Genomic DNA, 24921 nt, shown 5'->3' with positions numbered 1-24921 from the left:
GATACGGAGTTTTACAAATATTTGAGTAATAATTAAGATTGAATAATCATTAATTGTCAATATTGACAAGATGTATTTGAGTAAAGGGTAAGTACTTGGATGGGGTAATCAGTGATGGCTGGAAATTCAAAGCTGAATAGACTTATTCTGTTTAAACCATTAAAATAGACTTGGTATTTTTCACCTCTCCATAAACCCAGTTATAGTGATTGATTCCTAACATTCATTTTACTCCAAATAATTAGTCTTAGCCCTGGCCAGTGGTTTCAGAATGTCCACATGACCTAATCTTGGCCACAAAAATGGAAACTTGCTGGGTGGCTCTAGGAAAGGTATTCTTACTTCTAAGATACAAAGATGGATCCTTTTTCCCTCTGGACATTGTGGTGTCTGGGTGTGATACCTGGAACTGCTGCACCCACCTTTTGAGCCAGCATGATTGCAAGGCCAACACACTGAGGACAGCAGAACAGAGATGGGAAGAACTCTGGCCTTTTGAGGACATCTTCGAGACCAATCTAGAATCCACTCAACCTCTGATCTTCCAACTATGTGAGACAGGTTTTCCTTATTGCTTAAGCCAGCCTGAGTTAGGTATTGTTCTGTTAAATGTAACTGAAAGCATCCTCATTCATCCAGGCTGACTTCCCGGTAGAAAGCTGAGATTTTCAGATGTTTGGTGAATCAAAGAGAATAGCCTAATATGCTAGGAAGGAAAGAGTTTCTGGGCGGGCAGTGCAGCTTGTTGAGAACACTGGAGCAAGAGAACTTACTTACAGGGTTGTGGAGGGAAGACTGTTGACAAGACTGGGGAATCCTTCTGAAGAGCTTTCAAGTAGATTGAAAACTCATTAGGGCCAGGGAACCCCCATTAAGACTTTGCAGAGATACGCGGACGGGCCAGATAAACCAGAGAAGATAACTAGAGCATAGCCCCTGTGGTGAAGGAAATGCTTGGATAATGGTGGTCAGGAGAAATCCTTAGGGTCTGGATTAGTAATAGAATCAGTAGTCTTCTGTCTGGGATGTGTTCCCTGTCCCGGAACATGAGCCTCCAAGGAACTTAAGGAACTTGTCACTCGACTTCATGCTGTATCTCAGTGTCCCCTTACATCTCTGGCCACTCTTCAGTCTCCTTTGTGGAAGCCTTCCTAGCTCTTGCATTTGATGCCTCTTATTAGCATGTTCTACGTATCTTTCTACTTACCATGTTAAAATTCCTAGTTTCATCTGTCTCGTCTACTAGACTCTATAAGCTTTGCAAAGTGATCTTGTTCTACTGCCTTATGCAGAGCTCCTAGCACATTATAATTACATAGGAATGAATACTAATATATTCTTTATGCCCAATGCCTTACACATCTGAATGACTATGACTGTATTCTTCTGGATGCAAGGAATGTATTCACTTGTTTCTTACCTGGAGGCTCCATTCAGAACCAACCTAACAGCAAAAACTGAAAAGACAATTGCTTGCTTTTGGTGAGTGGCTGCTCAGCACCTGGCCTCGAGGGAGTCCTCGTACCTATTCCAAGCTATATATGGGCCAGACAGGGACTCAGAATAAAGAAGAGGTGAAAGAGGGGGACAGTCCTTTTAAAAATTACATCTCCCTCATGATCCAGCTTCAAAGGGAATGAAATGACATTACCCAGCGTTGTAAGAAGTGTTCACTATAATCAAGGAATAAGTGAACTCCCAAGGAAGTGTCATCAGAGAAGAGCAGTAGGCAATGAGTGGGTACAGGGGACAAACCACTATTAGTGAGAAATAAGGAACATCTGAGAGAAAATTGTCAGAAAGAATGGCTTTGCATTATGTTTGCAAAAGTGTCCCAGAAACTAGAGTGCTCAGTTGCATCAAATACAGCTGAGAGGCCAGGATAACTAAAGTCTAGTGAGCCCTATGTAACAAGCACTTGTACATATTTTTCTCATTAAAATGGTCCCAGCAGTAAGTATCCACTGAATCTTATGTGAAGAGATGGGAACTGGTACATCCTCTAATAGTGCCAGACATTATTAGAAATAGTCTCAATCCTTTTGTCCACAAACTGGTATCATTTCCTTCAAGGGCTAAACTAACCACTTCTGAGAGATTATGCTTACCTAAACCCTCTTACCTTAGCAAGCTAGCATCTTGAGCTCCGTACTTGGAATCTTTGTAATCTGCATTTTTTCCATCACTGCATTGCCATTTCGTGATTCTTATCGTTTAATTTAGCACAGCAACCATCCAGACGGCTTGTGAGATGTCATCCTTAGAAGCTCACGTACATTTTCCCCTCCTCCTCAAGATGAAGGGAGGCAGAATGGCGCAGTGTCCAAGTCAGCTCTTGGCACCTGGCCTGGTTCAGCTGCCAGCTTTGAGGTTGGTATTGTCCAGGGAGCTTTAATGACAGCACCCTGGAGGGCAGCTCCAACGTTTACCAACCGTTTGCTTCTTATGTAACCCTTTTAAGTGCATTTCCTATTCTGTATGTGGGGATAACAAGTGCCTGTTTCATGGGGTGATGATAAAAATGATTATGCATATAAAATACCTGTCAGTTTCCAGCATGTAAGTACTCAACAGACGTCAAAAAACGTTAAGACATTTTTTTGCTACCTTCACAGTAAACTCTGAACTAATGCTCCAGTAGAGACATTGGAACTTTCTTATAATCTTGGGCTTTATCCAAGTTGACGCCCATAAAATTACCCCTTTGGCAGTACTCAGCAAGCTTTCCGCCAAAAGCTGCATTTCTCCATTTCCAGGATTCATCAAAAGAATGCTTAGGCACTTGCACTTGTCCAGCGTAAGGAGTAACAGACACACTTGTAACTCAGGAATTCAAGTAAATACAGGCAGCTTTTCACTCTTCCATCAAGGGTATTACAATCCATTCAACTAAAGCTACTGTCTTTTATCCTTCGGTGGGAACTACCCAAACAATAAAAATTTATATTTGGAGTAGTGTGACCTAGGCAGACAGTTTGTTATCAGGACTGGAACTTCACTTCAAGACAATCGTACTGGCGAACATGGCTACTAGCAGTCACTACATGCTTGGCACTGTTCGGAGGCTTCACACGTATTAACTTATTGCTCTTTACAGGGCAAAACTTGAGCCAGAGAGAGAGAAAGTAGTTTGCCTAAGCCATGAAGTAGACACACAGTAAAGCCAGGATCCAAACCCATTCAAATCTAGGTCACTCTCTCAACCTAGATTATGATTTACCATCTTTTTTATCATAGTCGTACCAGCAAATAAAGCATCCAATTCCAGAAATGAAGAATACTGACTCTGCACAGTCTTAAGTCCTCACTGCCCAAGTCATTCATCCATTAATGCAGATTCAACAGAAATCTGAAAATTGGTAATGACACATAACAGGCCTATTAAATTTAGTCACAAAATTTTATCACCAGTTGAATAATTTTTTTGCACACACCAACGATTACATAACACCAAAAGGAAGAGAAATTCCATCTTTGTTTAAATTGAGCAAGTTAAAAGGATATACATAACAAAAACTAAAGCTAAAGCCCATGGTACTTAATAAAACCAAGGGAATATTTAGTATTTTAGTACACACCAAAATGTTTATAAGCAAATTTAGTTAAAATTGTGTAGCATCTTTTTATTTGAAGACTGCACAAAAGGTTAATCAAAAGGTAAGAAGTGCAGTATTCTACATACACCATGAAGACCAGATACACTTGTATGCCAGTTAAACAAGCAGAAACATAGGAGTTATTTTCAAGTAAGTTGTACCTCAGTTTCAAATGTCATTATCTCCACTTTTGAGGTTCCCTGGTTATATTACAAGTAATATCTAAAATGAGAAGATATTTTGCTTTCAGCAAAAATTGTATTTCATCTCAACCACATATGTGAAGTTATTCTAAAGCCATTCAATTCCATAGACCTTGATACTTAATGTTTAACATGACAGGAAAAGAAGCAAACTTTGTCTTATCTGTTTAAAACATTTCACCTTCATTCTAACACCCTACACCCTTACTATGTAACATTAGCAGATATTATTAGTACAAATCAGAAGTGGCCAATATTTTAACACAAACATCACTGACTACAGAGATACCTAATTACCTAAAATCATTTCACAAAGTCTACTTTTCCAATTAAAACCTAACAAATACTTAGGTGACTATTTTCTTCTTTATATTTTTTGTATTTTCAAGTATTTTAACAATTATTTTTACAAGTCAGGAAAAAACATTGAAGTGTAGTCCTAAACTCCAAGTTCATTTTCCAAAACAAGGGATAAATTAAAAAAAAATTAAGTTCACAATTAAATTTATGCATGGACTTAAGTTTCACTTTTGTGGTATGTTGAATAATAAGTAGACATTCAGCAAGCCAATGAAAAGAAATGACAAATGCTAAACACACATAAAGAAACAAAAAACAACTAATGTAAGGAGTTACAATAAAAATCTTTATTTAAGTTTGGTCAGTACAGGTGAGATATACTGGAGTCACAGAGCAATATGCATTAACAGGATACAACAATTCATAAAAACTGAGTAACTATGCACACAGTTTCTTAAACATTCAGTCACCTAAAGAGAAAATGCACAGATGTATGGTGGAAAAAACTGTATCTAACACTGAAACTACTATAGGACTCCTTCAACAAGTCCAACTTTCAGTGATAAAACTACTGTACTGGGCAGACCTGGCAGTCATAAACCCACAGCTACGCTAACAAGTCTGAACGGTGCGTAAGTACAATAACAGCATGAATAAGAATGCCCTTACACAGCACAGGTTCTAGGATAGACACAGATTTAAACAGACATCATTGTGTTACACTTTAAGGAAAGGTTTCCATTTACAACTTCACATTAACTCATATAAAAATAACCTGACCCTACACAAAATGTCCTTTTAGCAACATTCAAAGTAATTAACTGTTACAGTTTCCAAAGTGGCAGAGGTATTGAAGCAAAAAGAAAAAAAAAAGAAAAAAAAAAAGGAAAAAAAGAAAAAGGGAAAGGAAAAAAAAAAAACACCCACAAAAAAGGCAAATTGTGACAAAAGTATGCGTTAATTTTCTGGACAGTATCCTCTCCCAAATTAAATGACACTGTATAAAAATTTGCTGGAAAAATTTTTACAAAACTGAACCCTGTACATTTACACTTGAGTCCAAGCCATTCTGAACGTGGCGGGAACCCGCAGTTCGGTTACCTTTCCCACTCACTGTTTTCTCCTCTTGAGGGTCATGATTGGAGTCTGTGTCATTTGAGTGGTGTGTGACAGAGTTTTCACTGCCCGTGGGAGAGTCTACACTTTCATACCCCGCACTGAGTTGGTTTACGTAACTACTACCTCCTCTGCCAGTTCTCTCCTCCGAGCTGTTGGAGGCCTTATTACCATTCCCTGGTGAAGAAGGGAAGTCATCTTCGGCTGTGTCCCCCTCCCTATGAAATCCAGACCCAGACGTCCTCTGCCGGGAGGAACTGCCATTACTTGGTCCGTTGGCCAGACGACTGCAGTCTTTACCTGTGGCCTCTGCCTGTCCTACAGGCTCAGAAGATGTAGTCCTGCTGGTACTCGGGCCTGGGGCTTGAGACTGCTGCTGTTGGTACTGAGCCAACTGCTGGCGCGTCTCCTTCAGTTGTTGCTGAAGAACTAGAATGGTACTCTGCATACCCTCTACTTCTTCGTCAAGTTGAATGATGAAGTCATTCAGTTCTGTGCAAAGGAGAGTCAAACCTACTTTAATATCTCTTTTAACATATTTAAAAATATTTCTTAGTGCCTGCACAAAGCCAGGCAATCAGTAAATGTTTAAATAAACAAATACAATTATAAAATCACAAGAGTACTTTAAAATTTTGCTTGGAATGTTAAAATAGCCATTCAACAATGAGTTTGTTTTGGGGAGGAAGGCAAAAGCTTAAAATAAATATATTAAAGCAACCAAATTTAAATTTATTCAAACTACCTAGCCACATAAAACTGGTCACAGCCCACAGAAGCTGCTCCACGTCTGCTGAGCTGGGGCCTCATGTCCAGCCCCTTACTCCTCATCCTCCGAGCCAATGTCTCAGCTCCACAGCAGGTTAGCCCCTGGGGAAGTGCGGTCCTCTACTCTTAATACTCCAAAGAAGCCTATGCAGTCATCAAGGATTATCCCCCATCCAAGAACAAAATTCAGAGAAAATAACTCTTGAAAACTGATAAAAATACAGATGTCTATTAAGTTCTAAAAAGGCCTTGGGGGTGGGGGGGGGGAGTTCATTTACTACTATACAAAACCTCCTATTTACTATATTTATAAATAGTGAGAGCTAAGAACCATCACTTTGAAAAGGCAGTTTTAAAGATATTGCTTGACTAGCGACCTTCTTTGCAATTAACTACAAATTTGCAATTAATCTCATCTCCAGAGCTTGGGTATTTTTCTTACTACTAATCTTCCTCACAAAGGAGAAACAGCACGGATGAAACTGTACTTGCCCAACAAAAAAAGAGATGGCGGCTGACAAGTTGCGTTTGTCTTAGCAAAGAACTATTACATCTTATTCACTAAATAGGATCTTAAAAGGTAAACTCAACTATATACTTTTATTTATTTATTATTTTCTATTTTTTGCCATGCCGTGCGGCTTGCAGGGACTTAAGTTCCCTGACCGGGCAGTGAAAGCACCGAGTCCTAACCACTGGACCACCAGGGAATTTCCACAATCAATTATATATATTTTCAGATCCCTGGAAATAGCCAAATACTTCCAAGATTTACACTTACAGAAATTGGTTAAATGAAGATATTCCCTCTTTTAAGCACTGAATATAAACTTATATAGCTACATAATGCCTTAGTAATACAACAACCTTTCTATCTTTTGCCAAATCCCACCCCTAAAAAACAAAAACTTCTTATGAAATTTGCACAATAAACAATTCAGGGGCTGGGGGGGGGGGAGGTTGAGGGGACCGCCAAGATTAAATGGCTTTGTTTGCTGACTCAACTGGAAATATTTCACTTATAATTTTATAGAACCATTGGCAGAGATGAGCATGTACACTCTAATCTATAATACTCATGCCTGGCAGTATTTTAAAGCCAGTGCAAACTTAACCAAACTTTTCAAAAAACCCCTTACCATCCTGACTGCTTTTAAGCTCCTCACTATATTTCTTCTGTAAAGCCAATTCTGCTTCAAGTTGTGCAATACGTCCCTGGGACAGCTGCCTTCCAAGCTCTTGATTCTCCTGGATAAGCATTCGACACTTCGCCATTAACTTTTTGCCTGTTTGGCTGTAAAGGAAAGAGCCATTCATCACAAAATGAAGACAAAACTCTCTACAACCTTCTTTGCTTGCAATTATTACAATGATAGATGTAACACGTACAGAACATAACACTATGTCACAGCAGATGCCTCCCTACAATTACCATCTTCTTTTTGGAACACATCCATCTTGTACATTTGAGTATTTTGCCAATACAGCAGCAAAAATTTTAAAAACCTAAAGAAGTACCTAAATGGCCACTTTTTGTTTCTATTAATAACTGATTCTGAAATCTATTTTTATCCCAAATTATAATTTGAAATAGAAACAGGCCAGTTAATTAACACACATTTTAGATATACAGTATTAGTAAAACACTAAGGTACTTAGCTTTATGGAACAGAAAAGTTCTTCAAAGGGTAAATGTAACATCAACCACAAATGTAAACTTCTTTAAAATACCTAATATATAAAAATCAGCACCTATAAATATATAAATGAATGAGAGTATATTTATTCCTGCTAGATCAGCATTTTTAAGGATGCCTCTTAATAGGCAGTTCTCACAAGAATGTTTATTTACTGCATTAAAGTGAGGCCTGTTCAGTTACTGTTTTTAAAAAGCCTTCAGACTATTCCTATTCACCAATCCCTCATTTAATTTCATATGATATATATATACTTTTGAGCTGTCTTAAACTGGGATGGAAGTTTTTGAAATTTTAATATTGGTATGTGGTGAAGATTTTATCCATGTTGAAAAGATTACCCTTAGGACACAAAAATAAGGTTGGAGTTACTTATCATAAATAATGCAAATATGTAAGTGTGTGCCAAATGAGGAGTGCCATACTTTCAACAAATTAGTTACCAAGTGCTAGTGCAATGTACTATAGACCTATGTGCATATACACAGTAATTGCAAAAATGCAATCAATGTTCATCCCCTATATTACTTTTTTTTTTTCTTTTTTTTGGTGCTACGCGGGTCCCTCACTGCTGTGGCCTCTCCCGTTGCAGAGCACAGGCTCCGGACGCGCAGGCCCAGCCGCCCCGCGGCATGTGGGATCTTCCCGGAGCGGGGCACGAACCCGTGTCCCCTGCGTCGGCAGGCGGACTCTCAACCACTGCGCCACCAGGGAAGCCCCCCCCATATTACTATTAAGGATGAGATGAATTTGAAGTAGTATATCAGGCAAATGAAAGCCCTATTTAAAGGAGTTATGAAAGCCCTATTTAAAGGAGTTAAAAGAAGAAAACAATAGAAAGTGTCAGCAAAAAAATTTTTTAACCAGTAAGGTCATTCTGAACTTTACTCCATCACAAGAATATCAAACTGTCCCTATCCAAGTTTCAAAGGTAACATCACAATTATATACTTAAATTAGCACTCTTTAAAAGTGATTCTTTCTATTCTTATTAATGAGGCTAAAGAAAAGCAGTGAAGTTTTATTGAGACACTGTTACTGGGGCTTTTGGTTGCATTTTTGCAATTGCTGTACACACACTTTTTAAATGTTTTAAGATGGGAGCACTTTGTAAATGTTTCTCATTCTTTGGCTCAGCGTTGCAAGGTTCTTTTATCAATAGCACATGTTCTAACCCAATATGATTCAAGCAAAAGTTTTTAATACATTTTCCTTACACAAATCTCTGGTAAAACCTGGGGTACCACTGCTCAAAGGAGCCTCAGATGAAAACCATGAGTTAGCATGTGGTAAGGGTTTTTTCTCTACATGGCAACTTTATTAGCTGATATTTCTGTTCATTGTTATTATAGCTCCAGATATCCCCCATTACCTATAAGCACCCTCAGACTTTAGCCTCTAGGGAACAAGAGTTTACAAATCAAATGAGGAATAAGAAACACGCACCATCATCTAAGACAGGGGCATTCCTTCCACTTTACTGCCTATGCTCCCACAACACTGCTTTCTTGCAAAGTATATAGCATTAGTGTTTACCAACCTGAGAAATCTTTTATATGAATTTTTAAAAACATAGACAATTGTAAAATCAATACATTGTGACCTGACTTAACCTCATATAAAGTATCACAAATTCTAATGCAAAAAATATTTCATTTATGAAATCATGCCTTTTTATAAATGCCTGTTCTAAAATAATCCTACCACTTCTAAAATTAGTGATCACTTTAAAACAAATCTTCAAAAAACTGCTGTTCTTTAAACATTCTGTAATTTTACTATGTCATGTAAAATTTGTGTTGTGTTCATCATATCACAAAAGATGGTAAGAATCCAATTACAAGTAACTTGTCTTTGGAATCATTTTACCAAAAAAAAAAAAATCTAACTCATTCCTAAAATCAAATAACCCACAAAGAAAATACAATAGGAAATAATTTAAGAGAATGATTTATAAAAAAGAACAGACACTGTACACTGCTTTGTTATCAAGGGGAAGGGAGACAGGGTATTCTGAAGAGGTGTACACACAAGTACCTAAATGTTTAAATGCAAACTGAAAACTGTCAAAACACTGCAATATATCCCTCTAACTACTCTAAAATATACGCACTGTCACATGTATGAAATATTTTAACTTAAGTGGACAACGTAATTCATGAGATCTTTCTTAAAACAGAATAAAAAAGTGGAAAACAAAACAAAACCCACATAACCCATTCTATTTGAATTATTCCAGAGTATTGATTGAGGATTATTTGTTTCAAATTAATGATGTATTTATACCACCTGATGAACTCTGGCTTATAGCCTACTTTTTACAAAATAAAAACCCATTTATAGGTAATTAAAGTAAATTATGATTTACTAATACAATGAAAATATTATATAACCATTAAAAATGGTAAGTAATTTAAATATAGTAAAAAATGGGAAAATGCCCAAGGATAAAGTGGGGTGGGGAAAGCCCTGGCACAAATCATCTGTATGTATGTATACATGTATGTCACATTTGTTTAAAATATATATATATATATATATATATATATATATAATTACTGTATATGCACACAAATTATCTTAATGATACCCAAGAAATTTAGAAGTGCTTACTACTCCTGCGGAATAGAGCAGGGAAGGGCAAGGTCACACCCAGGAGTAAAACTCACTTTTCACCTCCACTTTTCTTTACACTGTTTCAATTTTATACATTAGCATGTGTTACCTTATTAATTAAAAAAAAAGTTTTTAACAGTAAGAAGAAAAAACCCACTTCAAGGTGACTGTTACCTAAGTGGCAAAGAAAGATGCTTGGCTAAATTTGAGTACATGTTAATGATACCTTTTATGAATTATTTCCTGACCTACTGAGAATACATAGGCCTTCTCTACTGTGATCTTAAATGGCATAACATATACACAAAAGCCTTAGATCGGGCACAAGAAGCCAATTTCAAACAGATTTGGTTACTTACCCTCCAACCCCCACAAGCAGTGAGAATTTTAGAAGCGATTTCTTGCCGTGAAGTCACACAAACCACTTCGCCAGCCCACCCTCTGCCCCACAACCAGTTCCCTAAAGCACACACATACAAGATACTTACAATTGATTTGAATGATTAAGAGAGAACTTAAGTCACCCTTGTTAAAACTGCACTTAAACGTTGGGGCAATCTGGAACATTTATCTTCCACTCATCTTAGACTCCATTATCACCAAGTGAAAATTCGATTTGGTGACTTATAGAATGATCTGACGAAAAAATTCACCTCCAGGATTGGATGGAAGCATGAAGAAAATAATGCCTCATTTATCTAAATGATCAAATGAATTTGCTAGAAATGATCACTATACCTTGTTTTTGTTTTTTTTGGTTTTTTTTTCCAATTCACAAAATGTCTCACTTAGGCCAGCCCACAGTTCCAATACATTCTGTCCCCAATCTTCTGGCAGGCACCCTGTGAAGCTGTCCCACATTAATGTCTACTGCAATATCCTGGGACAAGGTGTCAAAAAGCAACAAGTGTCAAGTCTCCTTGTCTTTTATGATACCAGCTGGAAAAAAGTAGGTCTTTAAAAAATGAGACACAGAGCCTTTTCCTTCACTTTGAAGAGCACAGCAACAATTTTTTCGAAATCAATCTGCTCTCACAGCCCCCCCAAAACCAAAATGTTAAAAGTACAACAAAATCATCATAGTAATCCTTGAACTTAAAAAACAAAACAAAACCAAAAACAAAACAAAAAAAAAACCCAACTATTTCAAGGCACATTTAATTTAATATCAAGAGTGCAATACAAAAGGCCCAAATACAATGAAGGAACACATTCCCCCATTAACACCAACGACAATGCTCTTTCAACATGTGCCTGTTGAATGGAATGGGGATTTAATAAATTTCACTACTGAAAAAAATAACGCAGTGAGTCTCATCACAGCTAATATCCTTATACAATCTAGTTGTGAAATGAATGTTTATAATGCTTCAAACAGTTTAGACCTGAAGTTTGATACCACACCTTCATTATTTGTACAGTCCTCAATAAGATTATCTACAGTATTAGCAACCATTCAAAGAACAAACCATTGAGTAAAACCACATTGATTTAAGGCTCAATCAAGTAATATGGAGCCCCAAACTAAATGGTTAAATATATGAACTACTTGTACTGACATCTATTATTTGATTCTCTCATGACTATTAAGTTGGTTCTTAGCAAATAAACCCTTTAAAGGCAAAATTCACCTCATTTGAGTTTGACCCAGAAGTTCAACAACAATCACGAAGTCCACAGTCTTATTGGCAAAACTGATACACAGTGTCTCTAAGTCACTATGCTCAAGGTTAAGAGCGATGCATATTCCATCTTTACATTTACTGGAATTTTACATGTTCAATTCATGATTTTAAATCTCTAGGTTTTCATTCCTCCAAACTGTCTGAAGACACAGTGTGCCACAGACTTAAGACTTCTGTTTCTCCCTCTATTTTCTTCAAACAGAAACATTTCTCAAGTGTCTACATGTTCTAGAAGGGGAATTTTTCGGAGGTGGCCACTTCTTCGGAATAGTCCGACGCCATCAGGCCTCTGAAGCAAGGGGAGGGGGAAGAGAAAAAAGCTGAAACACAAGGTTCATCTGGTAAGTTTTACATTAACCATTACAAGCTGGATAGTATAAGAATGTGGCTTTTTGGCTCAAAAAGTCTGAGTCTTGGTGTGGAAACGAGTACTTGGCTGTCCCACCACAGCTTTCTCGTAGTGGGACTGTCAGGGAAGTCTTGACTGGGGAGTATGATTTGTTTACCTATCAGGCGTAAACTTCCAGGCACTCAGTTCATTTTGGGCTTGTTCCAGTTTGTCTTTAGTCTGTTCCAGTTCACCTTTCATTTTTAGGAAAAACAAGTTGATCGCTGGGTCTACCATTGTTGATCTCAGTTGGGCAACGCTAGGCTGCTGGACTTGCTTGAGGTACTGGATTTGAGTCTGTGCAAAGCAAAAATCGCCAATTACTACCAAATCCAAAGAAACATACTTAAGAAGAGATAAAATCCCTTTCATTCACTGGATTTACCAACTTGTTTGTTAAGTCCTTTCCCCCCTTGATCATAAAATCCTCTAAAGTACAAATTAAAACAACTATTTGGGAATTCCTTGCTTAGGAGGGTCTAGTGGTTAAGAGTCAGTACTCTCACTGCTGGGGCCTGGCTTCGATCCCTGGTCAGGGAACTAAGATCCCACACGCTGTGCAGCCAAAAAAGAAGAAAAAAACCCCCCACAAAACTATTTAAGGTTATCCATGTAGGAATAAAGGCCATTTGATTGCACTCCGTATTTAGAAACTTCAAATATAAGGAGACTAACACGTTGGCAACCAAAACAGTACAAAATCAATCAATCAATCACTGTTATATTTACTAAAAATGCTGATGCCCACTGGGGAAAAAAAGCAAAGTTTAGAATATTACTTATGTAAGTAAATCTGTGCTTATGGGAAATTAGTCTATATACAAGTTCCCTAAAAATACACCAGGTTACAAGGTTATAATTTAAAACATATTTGCATTTCTAAATTTAAAAATGTATAGTACTTACATATTTACATCAGTTGGCATTACAGCTTTATAAACAGCACCTTAACCCAAAATTAAGCATTTTTTTCCCCTCTAAGTAGATTTGAATCACAGCATTGTAAGGCTGGAAGGTGACTGACCTGGTCCAAACTGCTTATTTTTGAGAGATTAGATAAGCCAACTGTCCAAGGATAGTTAGTTCAGTGCCGGTACTAAAACTAGAATTCTTGTTCTCAAGCCTCCTGACTCCCAATCTAGGGCTTTTCCCACCATACCAAAACCCTCTGCTTACATATGAAACCTTCAACTTCAACTTTGGTTGTACTATTTACTAGCACACTAAAAATACATTTCTAAAATATGAGATACAGTGTATCATCATTAAATGCATCACTTTCTTCACACCCAAAGTAGATCTGGTTCAAGATCCTGCTCCACACTAAGCCTTAAACAGGACTGAAACTAGGGCTTCCCTGGTGGCGCAGTGGTTGAGAGTCCGCCTGCCAATGCAGGGGACACGGGTTCGTGCCCCAGTCCGAGAAGATCCCACATGCCGTGGAGCGGCTGGGCCCGTGAGCCATGGCCGCTGAGCCTGCGTGTCCAGAGCCTGTGCTCCGCAGCGGGAGAGGTCACGGCAGTGAGAGGTCCGCGTACCGCAAAAAAAAAAAAAAAAAAAAAAAAAAAAAGGACTGAAACTAACATTCCCTAAGCAGCTAATTTCTACCATAAAAGATACAAGTATAGTAGGATACATTTAGTTAGTATTTCACTGAGCAAACAGAACTATTTTTTCCTCTTTTAGCTTAAGGAATTTTAAAAGTAACTCATTTTAAACCAAAAAGTACACCTATTTATTCAATATAATGCAAGCTGCTGAGGTAATCTAACAGGAATAAAGCATGCCATGTAACATACAGCATGTACCGCTATCGCTAAAGAAAACACTGCCTCTCTTACACGAACATAGTTACTAGTATTTAGATTACACAGTGAACGGCCCTCATCTGCTACACATAAGCTTGCCATTTCCTTGTGTTTGCTCCTGCTGCCCTCTCTGCAAAACTTCACTGTGTTCTAACTGAAAGAGCAGTGAGTTCTTCGGCTGGCCTGTGCAGAGAAGAGCTGTAAAAAAATGTGGCTGGAAAAAGTTAGGTTCTACTCGAAAAAACTCTTAAATATAGGCTGAGATGACAAAAGGGTGATGAGGCATCACCAAAGGCCCTGATTGGGCATAACATGATCAAAACTGCCCGTGTATATGGAATGGCTGCAGAATCACTGAGATGAGTCAACAGCACATACTATCTAGGCAAGTGTTAAGAAGTATCTGGACTAGAATGTCAAGAATAGGATTCAAGAGATAAAAAGAAATCAAGATGCACTGGCTTTATGAGACATCATCAGCACCATCTATTCACACTCTATCTACCAGGTGCTAGCACTCTGAAGGCGAGATTCATCCTTTGCATGTGTAAGCACACTCTATCTACCAGGTGCTAGCACTCTGAAGGCGAGATTCATCCTTTGCATGTGTAAGCATCTGGCACAGTGCCATGTTAACAGGGAAACCTAAAACTATTAACGAGTAAATGGTAGAACCTAGAGTCCTAAATATCACAAAAAGAAAGAATTAAATGGTTTTGAGACTAGGCACTCGAGAAGTAGTACTCATGCCATTAGACGTGAAAATCCTAAGCAAAAAAAAAACTGAATGGGATGGGTGGGTGTTACAGAAAAGAAACAAAAACAAAAACCCTATATTCAAAATGTTGGTAAGACTTCTTGGAACCAGGTATCTAGGTTAAAAAAAAAAAAAAAAAAAAAGCCAAAGGTGGGAATGGTCAATAGTTGAAGTTAGGGAAAGTAAAGACATATGAGTGCTGAGAAAGAGAAATTTCTTAATACGTTCATTAGTGACTTTACAGAAAAAATATCAGTGGCAGTGCAGATGGAAACTAAATTGGTAAAAACAAAAGGAATGGTGAGAAGATAGAGAAAATAACAGAGGCTACTCTTTAACAGGTAAAGAAGTCATTTTGAAGAAGTGAAGGGGACTTCCCTGGAAGTCCAGTGATTAAGACTCTGCACTCCCAACGCAGGGCACAGGGGGCGTGGGATCAATCCCTGGTCGGGGAACTAAGATCCCACATGCCGCACAGCACAGCAAAAAAAAAAAAAAGAAGGAAAAGGGACTAAAGACTTTTGTGGAAATGTGGACAACAGACAGCGTCTGCACAAGAAGCATAGGGATTGTGATTGAGCCCTAAAGAACATTTTATTGGTGAGAGAAGAAACAGAACTGTGCCCCACAGATTATTAGTCTCCAGTGACCAGAATATTGCCTTATGCATTAGATTTTAATAACTATCAAATGGAGATTACACAAAAAAATTCAGGAAAATTTCAGCTTTTAAGATGAGAAACAACACGGAATTCCCTGGCGGTCCAGAGGTTAGAACTCAGCACTTTCACTGCAGGGGCCTGGGTTTGATCCCTGGTCAGGGAACTAAGATCTCGCAAGCCGCGCATTGCAGTCCAAAAACAAAAAAAAACCAAAGAAAGAAAGAAAGAAAGAAAAAAAAACGATTAGGAACAACAGGAATAGAGCTGCCCCTATTTTATATAACTGACATATACAAACACCAAAAGAAAGGGCTAAGACTGTCAAAGACAGCATAAAACTGACTCTAAATTCAACCCCAGAGCTAAAGGATCAAATATATCATTAGATTTCAGATCTATGTAGACATGGCAAATAGTACGAATGAAAGATTAACAATTAAAAGACATGGTAGAAGTTGATGATACTAAGAAAAATAACTTTATACAGAAAGGGGTAAAGACAGCAGAGGAGAAACTAATCAGACGGCTTGCTTAGTAAAGAGTAAATGCTGCTTATACCCTCAGGTATCAGTTACTTAAAAATATCTGAACCAATATACTAATTCTTATAAATCATGGAGATTTCAGAGAATAGCTTAAGATTTTTGACTTCCTGGCCACAGAAAAATTACTTTAAATCCAATAATGAAAGGTTATCTATCAAAATTTTACATTTAGCACATTTAAGCTCAAAGCATTTCTACCTTAACAAAATGTGCATCTATAATTCCTATTAAGTAACAAAATTAGCTTAATGTGAATTAATACATGTCATCATGTGACCCAAAACCCAATTCCTCAAAAAGACTTTAAAACATTTGAAATACTTACAGTACACTCCTGCATCTCTTGCTCCTTGGTTGCTAGTCGCATTACAAGAATGTTTTCCCTGCGTGCAGACTCTTGCTGTTGTTGCTTTAGTTTTTCTTCAGATTCCCTTAAGCCAGTTACATCATTAGCTGATGATTAAAGGAAAAAACCCCAACATCATGAAATATAATTTTCAAGATCAAACTGAACTAACCAAAAGAAAGTTCTGATTGCCTTTGAACAGAGGATAAAAACCATGGTAACAAGTTTAAATCTTTACTTTCTATTCTACCAATGCTTCTGTAACAATGAAATCTGTTCCTGATCATGAGCGCTCTTTTAGGAGTTAGTGCTGTTATACGGGTCCACAGCCACTTAATGCTAGACGGGATTACGTTGTTATAGTCTAATCTGTTGCCAACAAACACCAGGAAACTTCGTTATTTGCATTTGTTTATACTATAAAGTATTCACAAAGTCCTGATTAGTACTGTTTTTAACCTATTCAATATAAACATGCCCATAACTGCAGAGACAATTATTACTTTAAGTTTTCATAATGTTCACAACTTCTACGGATTATACTATAATCATAAAATAATTGAGATTTTAGGATATTAAGCTTTCTGAACTTGGAAAAGTGTACTGGTTTTTATACTCACAAATATTATGTTACTCTAACTCAGTGAAAAGTGACAAAGACTAAATTGGTCTGAAATGCTAAACTTCGTTGTATTATTTTTAGCAGATGTTGAAAAATCCATAAATACATAGCTATATCCTATTGTTACAATTTAAGCTATCATAAATTTAATACTGGTTGCTTCTCTCTTCTAGAGTAATAACTCATGCTTCACTTGAAATTTCTCTGTGGAAGGGACACATCACGGAAAGTTTCAAGTAGCTGTGAATTTCCCTATCTATTCTCTCTCAGAACCTTGTAGTTCAGTTAAAAGAGAAGTGCTATTATAAGATTATTGCATGTCATCTCCAATGACTGCGAACTCTTCAAGAAGAGAGAGCATGTCTCATTCACCTATTTCTTAGCACCCAGCATAGTGCCTGGACAGAGTTCCTCAATAAAATGCTTGAATAAAAATTACTTAGTAAAACCAGTTATCCTGTGCTTATAACAACAATCTAAAATGCAATAGTCACATAGTCTTTAGAAAGCTAAAACTCAAACTTACAGTTAAGATCTGTGTACTTGCCCTCCAAAGCTTGTACATATGCTTCATATTGTTTCCACCTAGTACAAAAATAAATCCATATTAGTTATGTTTAAATTGCTTTTATTAAATATACTAGAAAACCACATCCATAAGCTTTAAATAATACTGAGAATTCCACTGCATGAATTTTAATGTCTCTTCCATTTTGAGATAACTAGAAATCCAGTTTAACCCATAATAAATGAGTCACTTCAAAATTATTCCTTCTCAACTTACAGGAGTTAGGTAAATGGAAATACAGAGAAAAGTGTTCCCTGCTGAAAACACACCAAGCAGTGTTCCCGTGGGTCAGATCACACACCATACAGGACTTTGTATCACTGATGTTCAGCATGTTGCCTGGATTATGGAAGCTGACTGAAAAACTTAACCCTACTTTTCAGATATGCTCTTCACCTCAAACAAAAGGCATTTAAAAAACATGCCTAGGGACTTCCCTGGTGGTGCAGTGGTTAAGAATCCGAATGCAGGGGACATCGGTTCGAGCCCTGCTCCGGGAAGATCCCACATGCTGCGGAGCAACTAAGCCCGTGTGCCACAACTACTGAGCCCACGCTCCAGAGCCCGCATGCCGCAATTATTGAAGCCTGCGTGCCTAGAGCCTGTGCTCTGCAACAAGAGAAGCCACTGCAATGAGAAGCCTGCCCACCGCAAAAAAGAGCAGCCGCTGCTCGCCACAACTAGAAGAAAGCCCGTGTGCAGCAACGAAGACCCAACGCAGCCAAAACTCAATAAAGTTAAATAAAATTTAAAAAACATTAAAAAAAATTTTTTAAGTGCCTGATTATAAGGGACTGAAGGTTATCTCGGCTCTTATGTGAAAATACCACGTGATTCTCTCAAAGTAAAAAAAAAAAAAGTGTGGGGGGGAGAGAACATACTACTTTTCAAAAGCATATCTAATTAGCAGAAACAACTTCCATACATGCCATATGCCATCAGGACCTTTCTTCATTATATTCCTCTACCCTCAAAATATAGGCCATATTAGCTGCTCTTGGCAATTACTGCAGATAACAAACTTTCCCCAGTCTTACATTTAAGCAACTGCTCCTGGAAAGTAAGCCGTCTGCCACCTTGCTTACTGAAGAGCTGTTTTCAAGGTGCTCTTCAGTTACAGCTAATTAAAATTTACTTTGATTTTAGAAAATATTTTTATAATCTTAAAACCTCTGACAAGTTTGCTATGAGATTTATTAACATTACAACACAATGAACAAAAATATTCCATAATATCAAGCTAATCCATTCTACATAAAGACTAGGCCAAGGGCATGCTCATTTTTACAGCCTCTACAACCTAGGACACAAAGAGGAGTTCATTCAACATTTGGGGATGAATAAAGATGTTTTGTGGAGGCTATATAAGAACTATTTATTTTAGAGGAAACGAGAAATATAAAAGCTCAGGGACCTCCCTGGTGGCGCAGTGGTTAAGAATCCGCCTGCCGATACAGGGGACACGGGTTCGAGCCCTGGTCCAGGAAGATCCCACATGCAGCAGAGCAACTAAGCCTGTGTGCCACAACTACTGAGCCTGCGCTCTAGAGCTCGTGAGCCACAACTACTGAGCCTGCGCTCTAGAGCCCGCGAGCCACAACTACTGAAGCCCGAGTGCCTAGAGCCCATGCTCCACAACAAGAGAAGCCACTGCAATGAGAAGCCCGCGCACCACAATGAAGAGCAGCCCCTGCTCGCCTCAACTAGAGAAAGCCCACGTGCAGCAACAAGACCCAATGCAGCCTTAATTAAAAACAAACAAACAAAAAATATATATATAAAAGCTCAAACCACAAACATCCTCATCAAGTAGAAAAAAGAGACTAAGTAGCAGTTAATTTAAAATCACAAAGAGAATTAATGAGGAAAAAACCTACTTAAAAGTCATAAATGAGAAGTCCCTAAATAAATTAAACTACCTCAAGAATATAAATTGCACATGATTTTAAAAACCTTAAAGGTAATTTAACATAAAAAATTGTTCCTGATTTTTAAATTAAGATTATAGTACCGATTTCTCCCCCAACAGTTAAATCAAGAGACGGCACATACTAACGAGAGGAATTATCTAAGAAAGGATAAAGGCAAGGAGTGTACCATATCAGAGGTACAAAGAGAACATCAACAGTATATCACAAGCGTCTACATCAGCAGGAAAGGACAGAAGTATTTTAAAATACTAAGTATTTAAATTTTATGTGCAGGAAAATGAAGGTATGCGATAGAAAAACTTCTATGCATGAGATTACAGTAAAGGAAAATAAAGAGCATGTCTGCAATAGAGTGTAGCTAGTTAAGTAAACAAGGGTGGGAAATTATCGGGCTCTAGGAAACAATGGAGCATGTCATCTGTGTTTCCCTATCTTATAAAACCACCTTTTCTCTCCCCAACTTCCACTCTGTTAAATTTACTCAGTTCCTCAAGTAAAAATTCCTTGAAATTTCTAGAGGAAAAAGTTCAATGAACTTGCAGGTTGCCCTGAAAAATTCATTTTATTTTTATCTAAAAGTTACCTCGTAAAAAACTTACCATAGTGATAAAATGCAAAAAGAATATATTTAAGTTATAAAATACAAAACATGCGTGATCCCATTTTCTGATTTCTTACATTTGAAAAACGAATAATATAATGCTGTACTTGACAATCTGCTTTAGTAAGACATTTTAAGATAACCACAGAAATTCAGAGCTGGAAGTCACCTTTAAAAGTAATTTAATCCAACTGCTTTAACTTGCAGATAATAAAATGAAAGATATATAAAGTTAAATGAGTTGACCAAGGTCACAGTTATGAGAAAGAGTAACTCTGCTTCACCAGTAAATAATATATTTCTTCCACAACGAGAAGAATATCCTTAAGGAGTACAACTTTTCCATATGTTACGCAGAAAAGTAAAAAAATTAACTACATCAAAACAAGTCTATTCATTTGGTAAACTGAAAGCTTCCTGAGAACAGGGTCTTTCCCCATAGCAAGTTATACACATGAAGTACAAATGCTTTCCAAGTTAAAGTTCTGAAATATTTGCCCTCTACAAGAAAAAAGTCAGGTTACCTATCAGTCTAGAAGTTACCCAAGCTAGTGCTTTAGTTCTTTAAAGTGTTATGCTTTCCCCAATGTTTATATAATGAAGAAATAGGCCGTAGGAAAGAGGTTCAAAAAATGTATTAAATGATTTGAGGATGTATTAACATTAAAAACAAAACAATACCTCACATAAACACTATAGTACAGAATCACAACATAACGTTCTATAGAAAGATTTTTATTTGGTAAAAGAACATTTTACCTGAGAATTAATTCATCTCGTGCCATAACTTTGAAGTCTGTTTCACTCAGTCGAACCTATAAAGAGAATTATGATACAAACTAAGTGCTCTTTCTAAAAGTTTTAAATATTAAATACCACTGGCACTTATATTCTTATTTTTATGAAGACAGGATCATACTTTTAATCCCTCAACTGCTGGTTTCTGTTATTAGGAATCCCCTTTTTACCAAAGACACACAAAGCTCCTCCCAAAAGGAAGCCTGTACTGAAATGTCTGAAACTTAAATGGCTCAGTACATTCTACGACGTTTTTTAAAAAAAGTCTTGGGCTTCCCTGGTGGCGCAGTGGTTGAGAATCTGCCTGCTAATGCAGGGGACACGGGTTCGAGCCCTGGTCTGGGAGGATCCCACATGCCGCGGAGTAACTAGGCCCGTGAGCCACAACTACTGAGCCTGTGCTACACAACGAGAGGCCACGATAGTGAGAGGCCCGCGCACCGCGATGAAGAGTGGCCCCCACTTGCCACAACTAGAGAATGCCCTCGCACAGAAACGGAGACCCAACACAGCAAAAATAAATTAATTAATAAACTCCTACCAACATCTTAAAAAAAAAAAAAGTCTTATTTTTTGGAACGAAGTTTTTAAAAGGTGGACTACTTGTTATCTTTAAAACAGGTATCATTATTAGGAAAATGCAAATTAAAACCCAATAAGCTATCATTACACCCTATTAGAATGGCTACATAAAAAAATAGTGGTAACAGCAAATACTGAGTGAAGATGCAGAGAAACTGAGCCTTCATACATTGCTAGTGAGAAAGTAAAATGGTACAGCTGCTCTGGAAAATAGTGTGGCGAATCCTTTTAAAACTGAAAATGGCTGTTCCATGCAACTCAACAGTTGCACTCTTAAGCACGTATTCCAAAGAAATGAAAATTTATTTTCACACAGAAACTTGTACACAAATGCTCACAGCAGCTTTATTTGTAATAGCCAAAAACTGGAAACTACCCAGATGTCTTTCAACAGGTGAATAGTAAACTATGATACCATGAAATACAGCAATACAGGCAACAGACAACTGACATATGCAACAACTTGGATAAAGCTGAAGGATATTATGCAGTGTGAAAAAACTCAAAGGATATGTAATACAGCATAATTTCACATACACGACATTTGTGAAACAGCATAATTTTAGAAATGAAGAACTGATTAGTTGTTGCCAGGGGTTAAGTTAAGAATGGAGTGGGAGAGGATGGATGTGGCTATAAAAAATGGCGTAAGAGAGACTTGTGGTAATGGTTCAGGTAACTATTTTGGTTGTGGTGCTGTTTACATTAAGTTACAAGTGATAACACTGCATAGAGCCACACACAGAATGCACGCATAACCAGGGAAGTCTGAATATGCTCTGTGGATTGTACCAATGTCAAGTTCCTGGTTTTGATATTCTTATGCAAGATGTCTGACAGTTATGCAAGATGTTAACGCTGAAGGAGGCTGGGTAAAGAGTGCACAGAACCTCCCTGTACATTTCTTTTTTTATAAAGTTTTTTTTTTTTTTTTTTTCTTGCGGTACGCAGGCCTCTCACTGCTGTGACCTCTCCTGTTGCGGAGCACAGGCTCCGGATGCACAAGCCCAGCGGCCATGGCTCACGGGCCCAGCCACTCCACGGCATGCGGGATCCTCCCAGACCGGGGCACGAACCCGTGTCCCCTGCATCGGCAGGTGGACTCTCAATCACTGCGCCACCAGGGAAGCCCTAAAGTTTTTTGTTTTTTTTTTGATTTATTTATTTTTGGCTGCGTTGGCTCTTTGGTGCTGCACGTGGGCTTTCTCTAGTTGCAGTGAGTAAGGGGCTACTTTTCGTTTCTGTGCGCTGGCTTCTCATTGCGGTGGCTTCTCTTGTTGCAGAGCACAGGCTCTAAGCATGCAGGCTTCAGTGGTGGCACGAGGGCTCAGTAGTTGTGGCGCACGGGCTTAGTTGCTCTGCAGCACGTGGGATCTTCCTGGACCAGGGCTTGAACCCATGTCCTCTGCATTGACAGACGGATTCGTAACCACTGGGCCACCAGGGAAGCCCTTTTTTTTTTTTTTTGCTGCATTGGCTTTCGTTGCAGTGCGGTCTTTCTCTAGTTGCAGCGAGTGGGGGCTACTCTTCCTTGTGGTGCACGGGCTTCTCATTGCAGTGGTTTCTCTTGTTGCAGAGCATGGGCTGTAGGTGCACAGGCTTCAGCAGTTGTGGCACAAGGGCTCAGCAGTTGTGGCTCGTGAGCTCTAGAGTGCAGGCTCAGTAGCTGTAGCGCAAGGGCTTAGTTGCTCCACCGCATGTGGTATCTTCCCAGACCAGGGCTCGAACCTGTGTCCCCTGCATTGGCAGGCGGATTCTTAACCACTGCGCCACCAGGGAAGCCCCCTCCCTGTACATTTCTTTACAACTTCCTATGAATCAGTAATTATTTCAAAATAAAAAGTTCTTTAAAGTGGGCATAATATTCTAATGAGATGAAATTGCTTTGCAAATTGAGAAATATGAAATGTTTTCTCTATACCAAAAGAAGATTGTAAAGCTGAGGCACCTCTCCTACTTTAATATAAAATTAAGTCTTATTAATTTCCCTTATAAGATATTAAAACATTTTTTATAAAAATGTTTCAAATTGTAGCATTTACCAGTAACATGTTACTATCAGAAAACAGAAAAGGGAAAATCATTATACCAGAATATATTAAAAGCCTAACAGAAAGCACCCAGTAATTCTCAAGACTGTTAAAGCACTTGACCCCAAAACTTAGGACAGAAATTTCCGTAACATTTACTATTTAAATTGTCCACTTAAATATTCACTGGTTAATAAGCACATACCCCTACTTTCCCAACTGAATTATAAATACCTCTTAGAAACTGTTATTCTTTTGTAACCTCTTTTGTGTGTGTGTCATAGTGACTAAACTGAAGAAAAAATGGGGAAAATGAGACTAGAAAATAAAACTTCAGAGGAAATGGTAGAATCTAAGAACCAACTAGCTGTAAACTTTTTTGAAAAATATGGAAGTGGTTCTGCATTACAACCAAAGGGATTTAAGTTAGGAAAAAAAGAAAATAAGGATCTTGTAAAATAATCTCTTATTTTGACATTATTTGTAGTTATATAGCTGGGAATATTCATATGATAAAGGCTACAAGTTGACCATGGGGATGTCATTATTACAAAAGTTTTCCAAAGGCTGAAAATATTCTAAAAATATATTACATATTAGATACAATATCTCACACATTATACACCCATGATGCTATTAATATAAGGCAAGGAGTAAACAACAAGCAAACAATATGGATAGTGCCTTCAACTCTATTAGTCAAAAGAAGTGCTTAGAAACTGCTGAAAAAACAAACCTTTTTAGGAAGAGGTTCCTCGTTGGTCATCTTGAATCCTAGAAAAAAGGAATAAAGAGAGGAAAGTCAACTGATTTTCTTCCAGTTAAGGTAGGAAGAAAAAAAGACTGGCTTTTTCAAACGAATTTATTACTGAACTCAGTTATGACCAAATCATTCGGTTATTTTTTTAAATTAAAATAAACCTTTTAGGAACGAAATTGAGTTATTTGCAGTGAAGTGGATGGACCTAGAATCTGTCATACAGAGTGAAGTAAGTCAGAAAGAAAAACAAATACCGTATGCTAACGCATATACATGGAATTTAAAAAAGCGGTGCTGATGAACCTAGTGGCAGGGTAGGAATAAAGACGCAGACGTAGAGAACGGACTTGAGGGCATTGGGTGGGGTGGAGGGGAAGCTGGGATGAAGTAAGAAAGTATCACTGATATATACACACTAGCAAATGTAAAATGGATGGCTAGTGGGAAGCAGCTGCATAGCACAGGGAGATCAGCTCAGTGCTTTGTGACCACCTAGAGGGATGCTCAAGAGGGAGGGTGGGAGGGATGCTCAAGAGGGAGGG

At 37.9% G+C, this 24921-nt stretch overlaps 1 protein-coding gene across 3 annotated transcripts in view; it reads right to left on the bottom strand.

Annotated features, from left to right (window-relative positions):
- Window positions 1-4424: 4424 nt before the first annotated feature.
- The window catches only part of WTAP (WT1 associated protein), a 28434-nt gene continuing 7937 nt past the window's right edge, over window positions 4425-24921 (bottom strand). For 2 of the 3 annotated variants that reach the window (XM_029223678.1, XM_029223677.1), the window contains exons 2-8: window positions 24356-24393; window positions 20969-21024; window positions 17636-17694; window positions 16467-16594; window positions 12488-12666; window positions 7123-7277; window positions 4425-5707 (exon numbers count right to left, since the gene is read on the bottom strand). In XM_029223678.1, coding sequence (XP_029079511.1) covers window positions 5124-5707; window positions 7123-7277; window positions 12488-12666; window positions 16467-16594; window positions 17636-17694; window positions 20969-21024; window positions 24356-24385 — 1191 coding nt within the window. In that variant the 5' untranslated portion in view covers window positions 24386-24393 and the 3' untranslated portion in view covers window positions 4425-5123. Of the gene's footprint in view, window positions 5708-7122; window positions 12271-12487; window positions 12667-16466; window positions 16595-17635; window positions 17695-20968; window positions 21025-24355; window positions 24394-24921 lie in introns of all 3 variants that reach the window. The other variant, XR_003793691.1, reaches the window with a different exon arrangement.

Source organism: Monodon monoceros, unplaced genomic scaffold (assembly GCF_005190385.1).
Source record: "Monodon monoceros isolate NGI ecotype Baffin Bay Population unplaced genomic scaffold, NGI_Narwhal_1 Super_Scaffold_15, whole genome shotgun sequence".
NCBI classification, from domain to species: domain Eukaryota; kingdom Metazoa; phylum Chordata; class Mammalia; order Artiodactyla; family Monodontidae; genus Monodon; species Monodon monoceros.
This window is presented reverse-complemented; position numbering and strand designations above follow the sequence as displayed.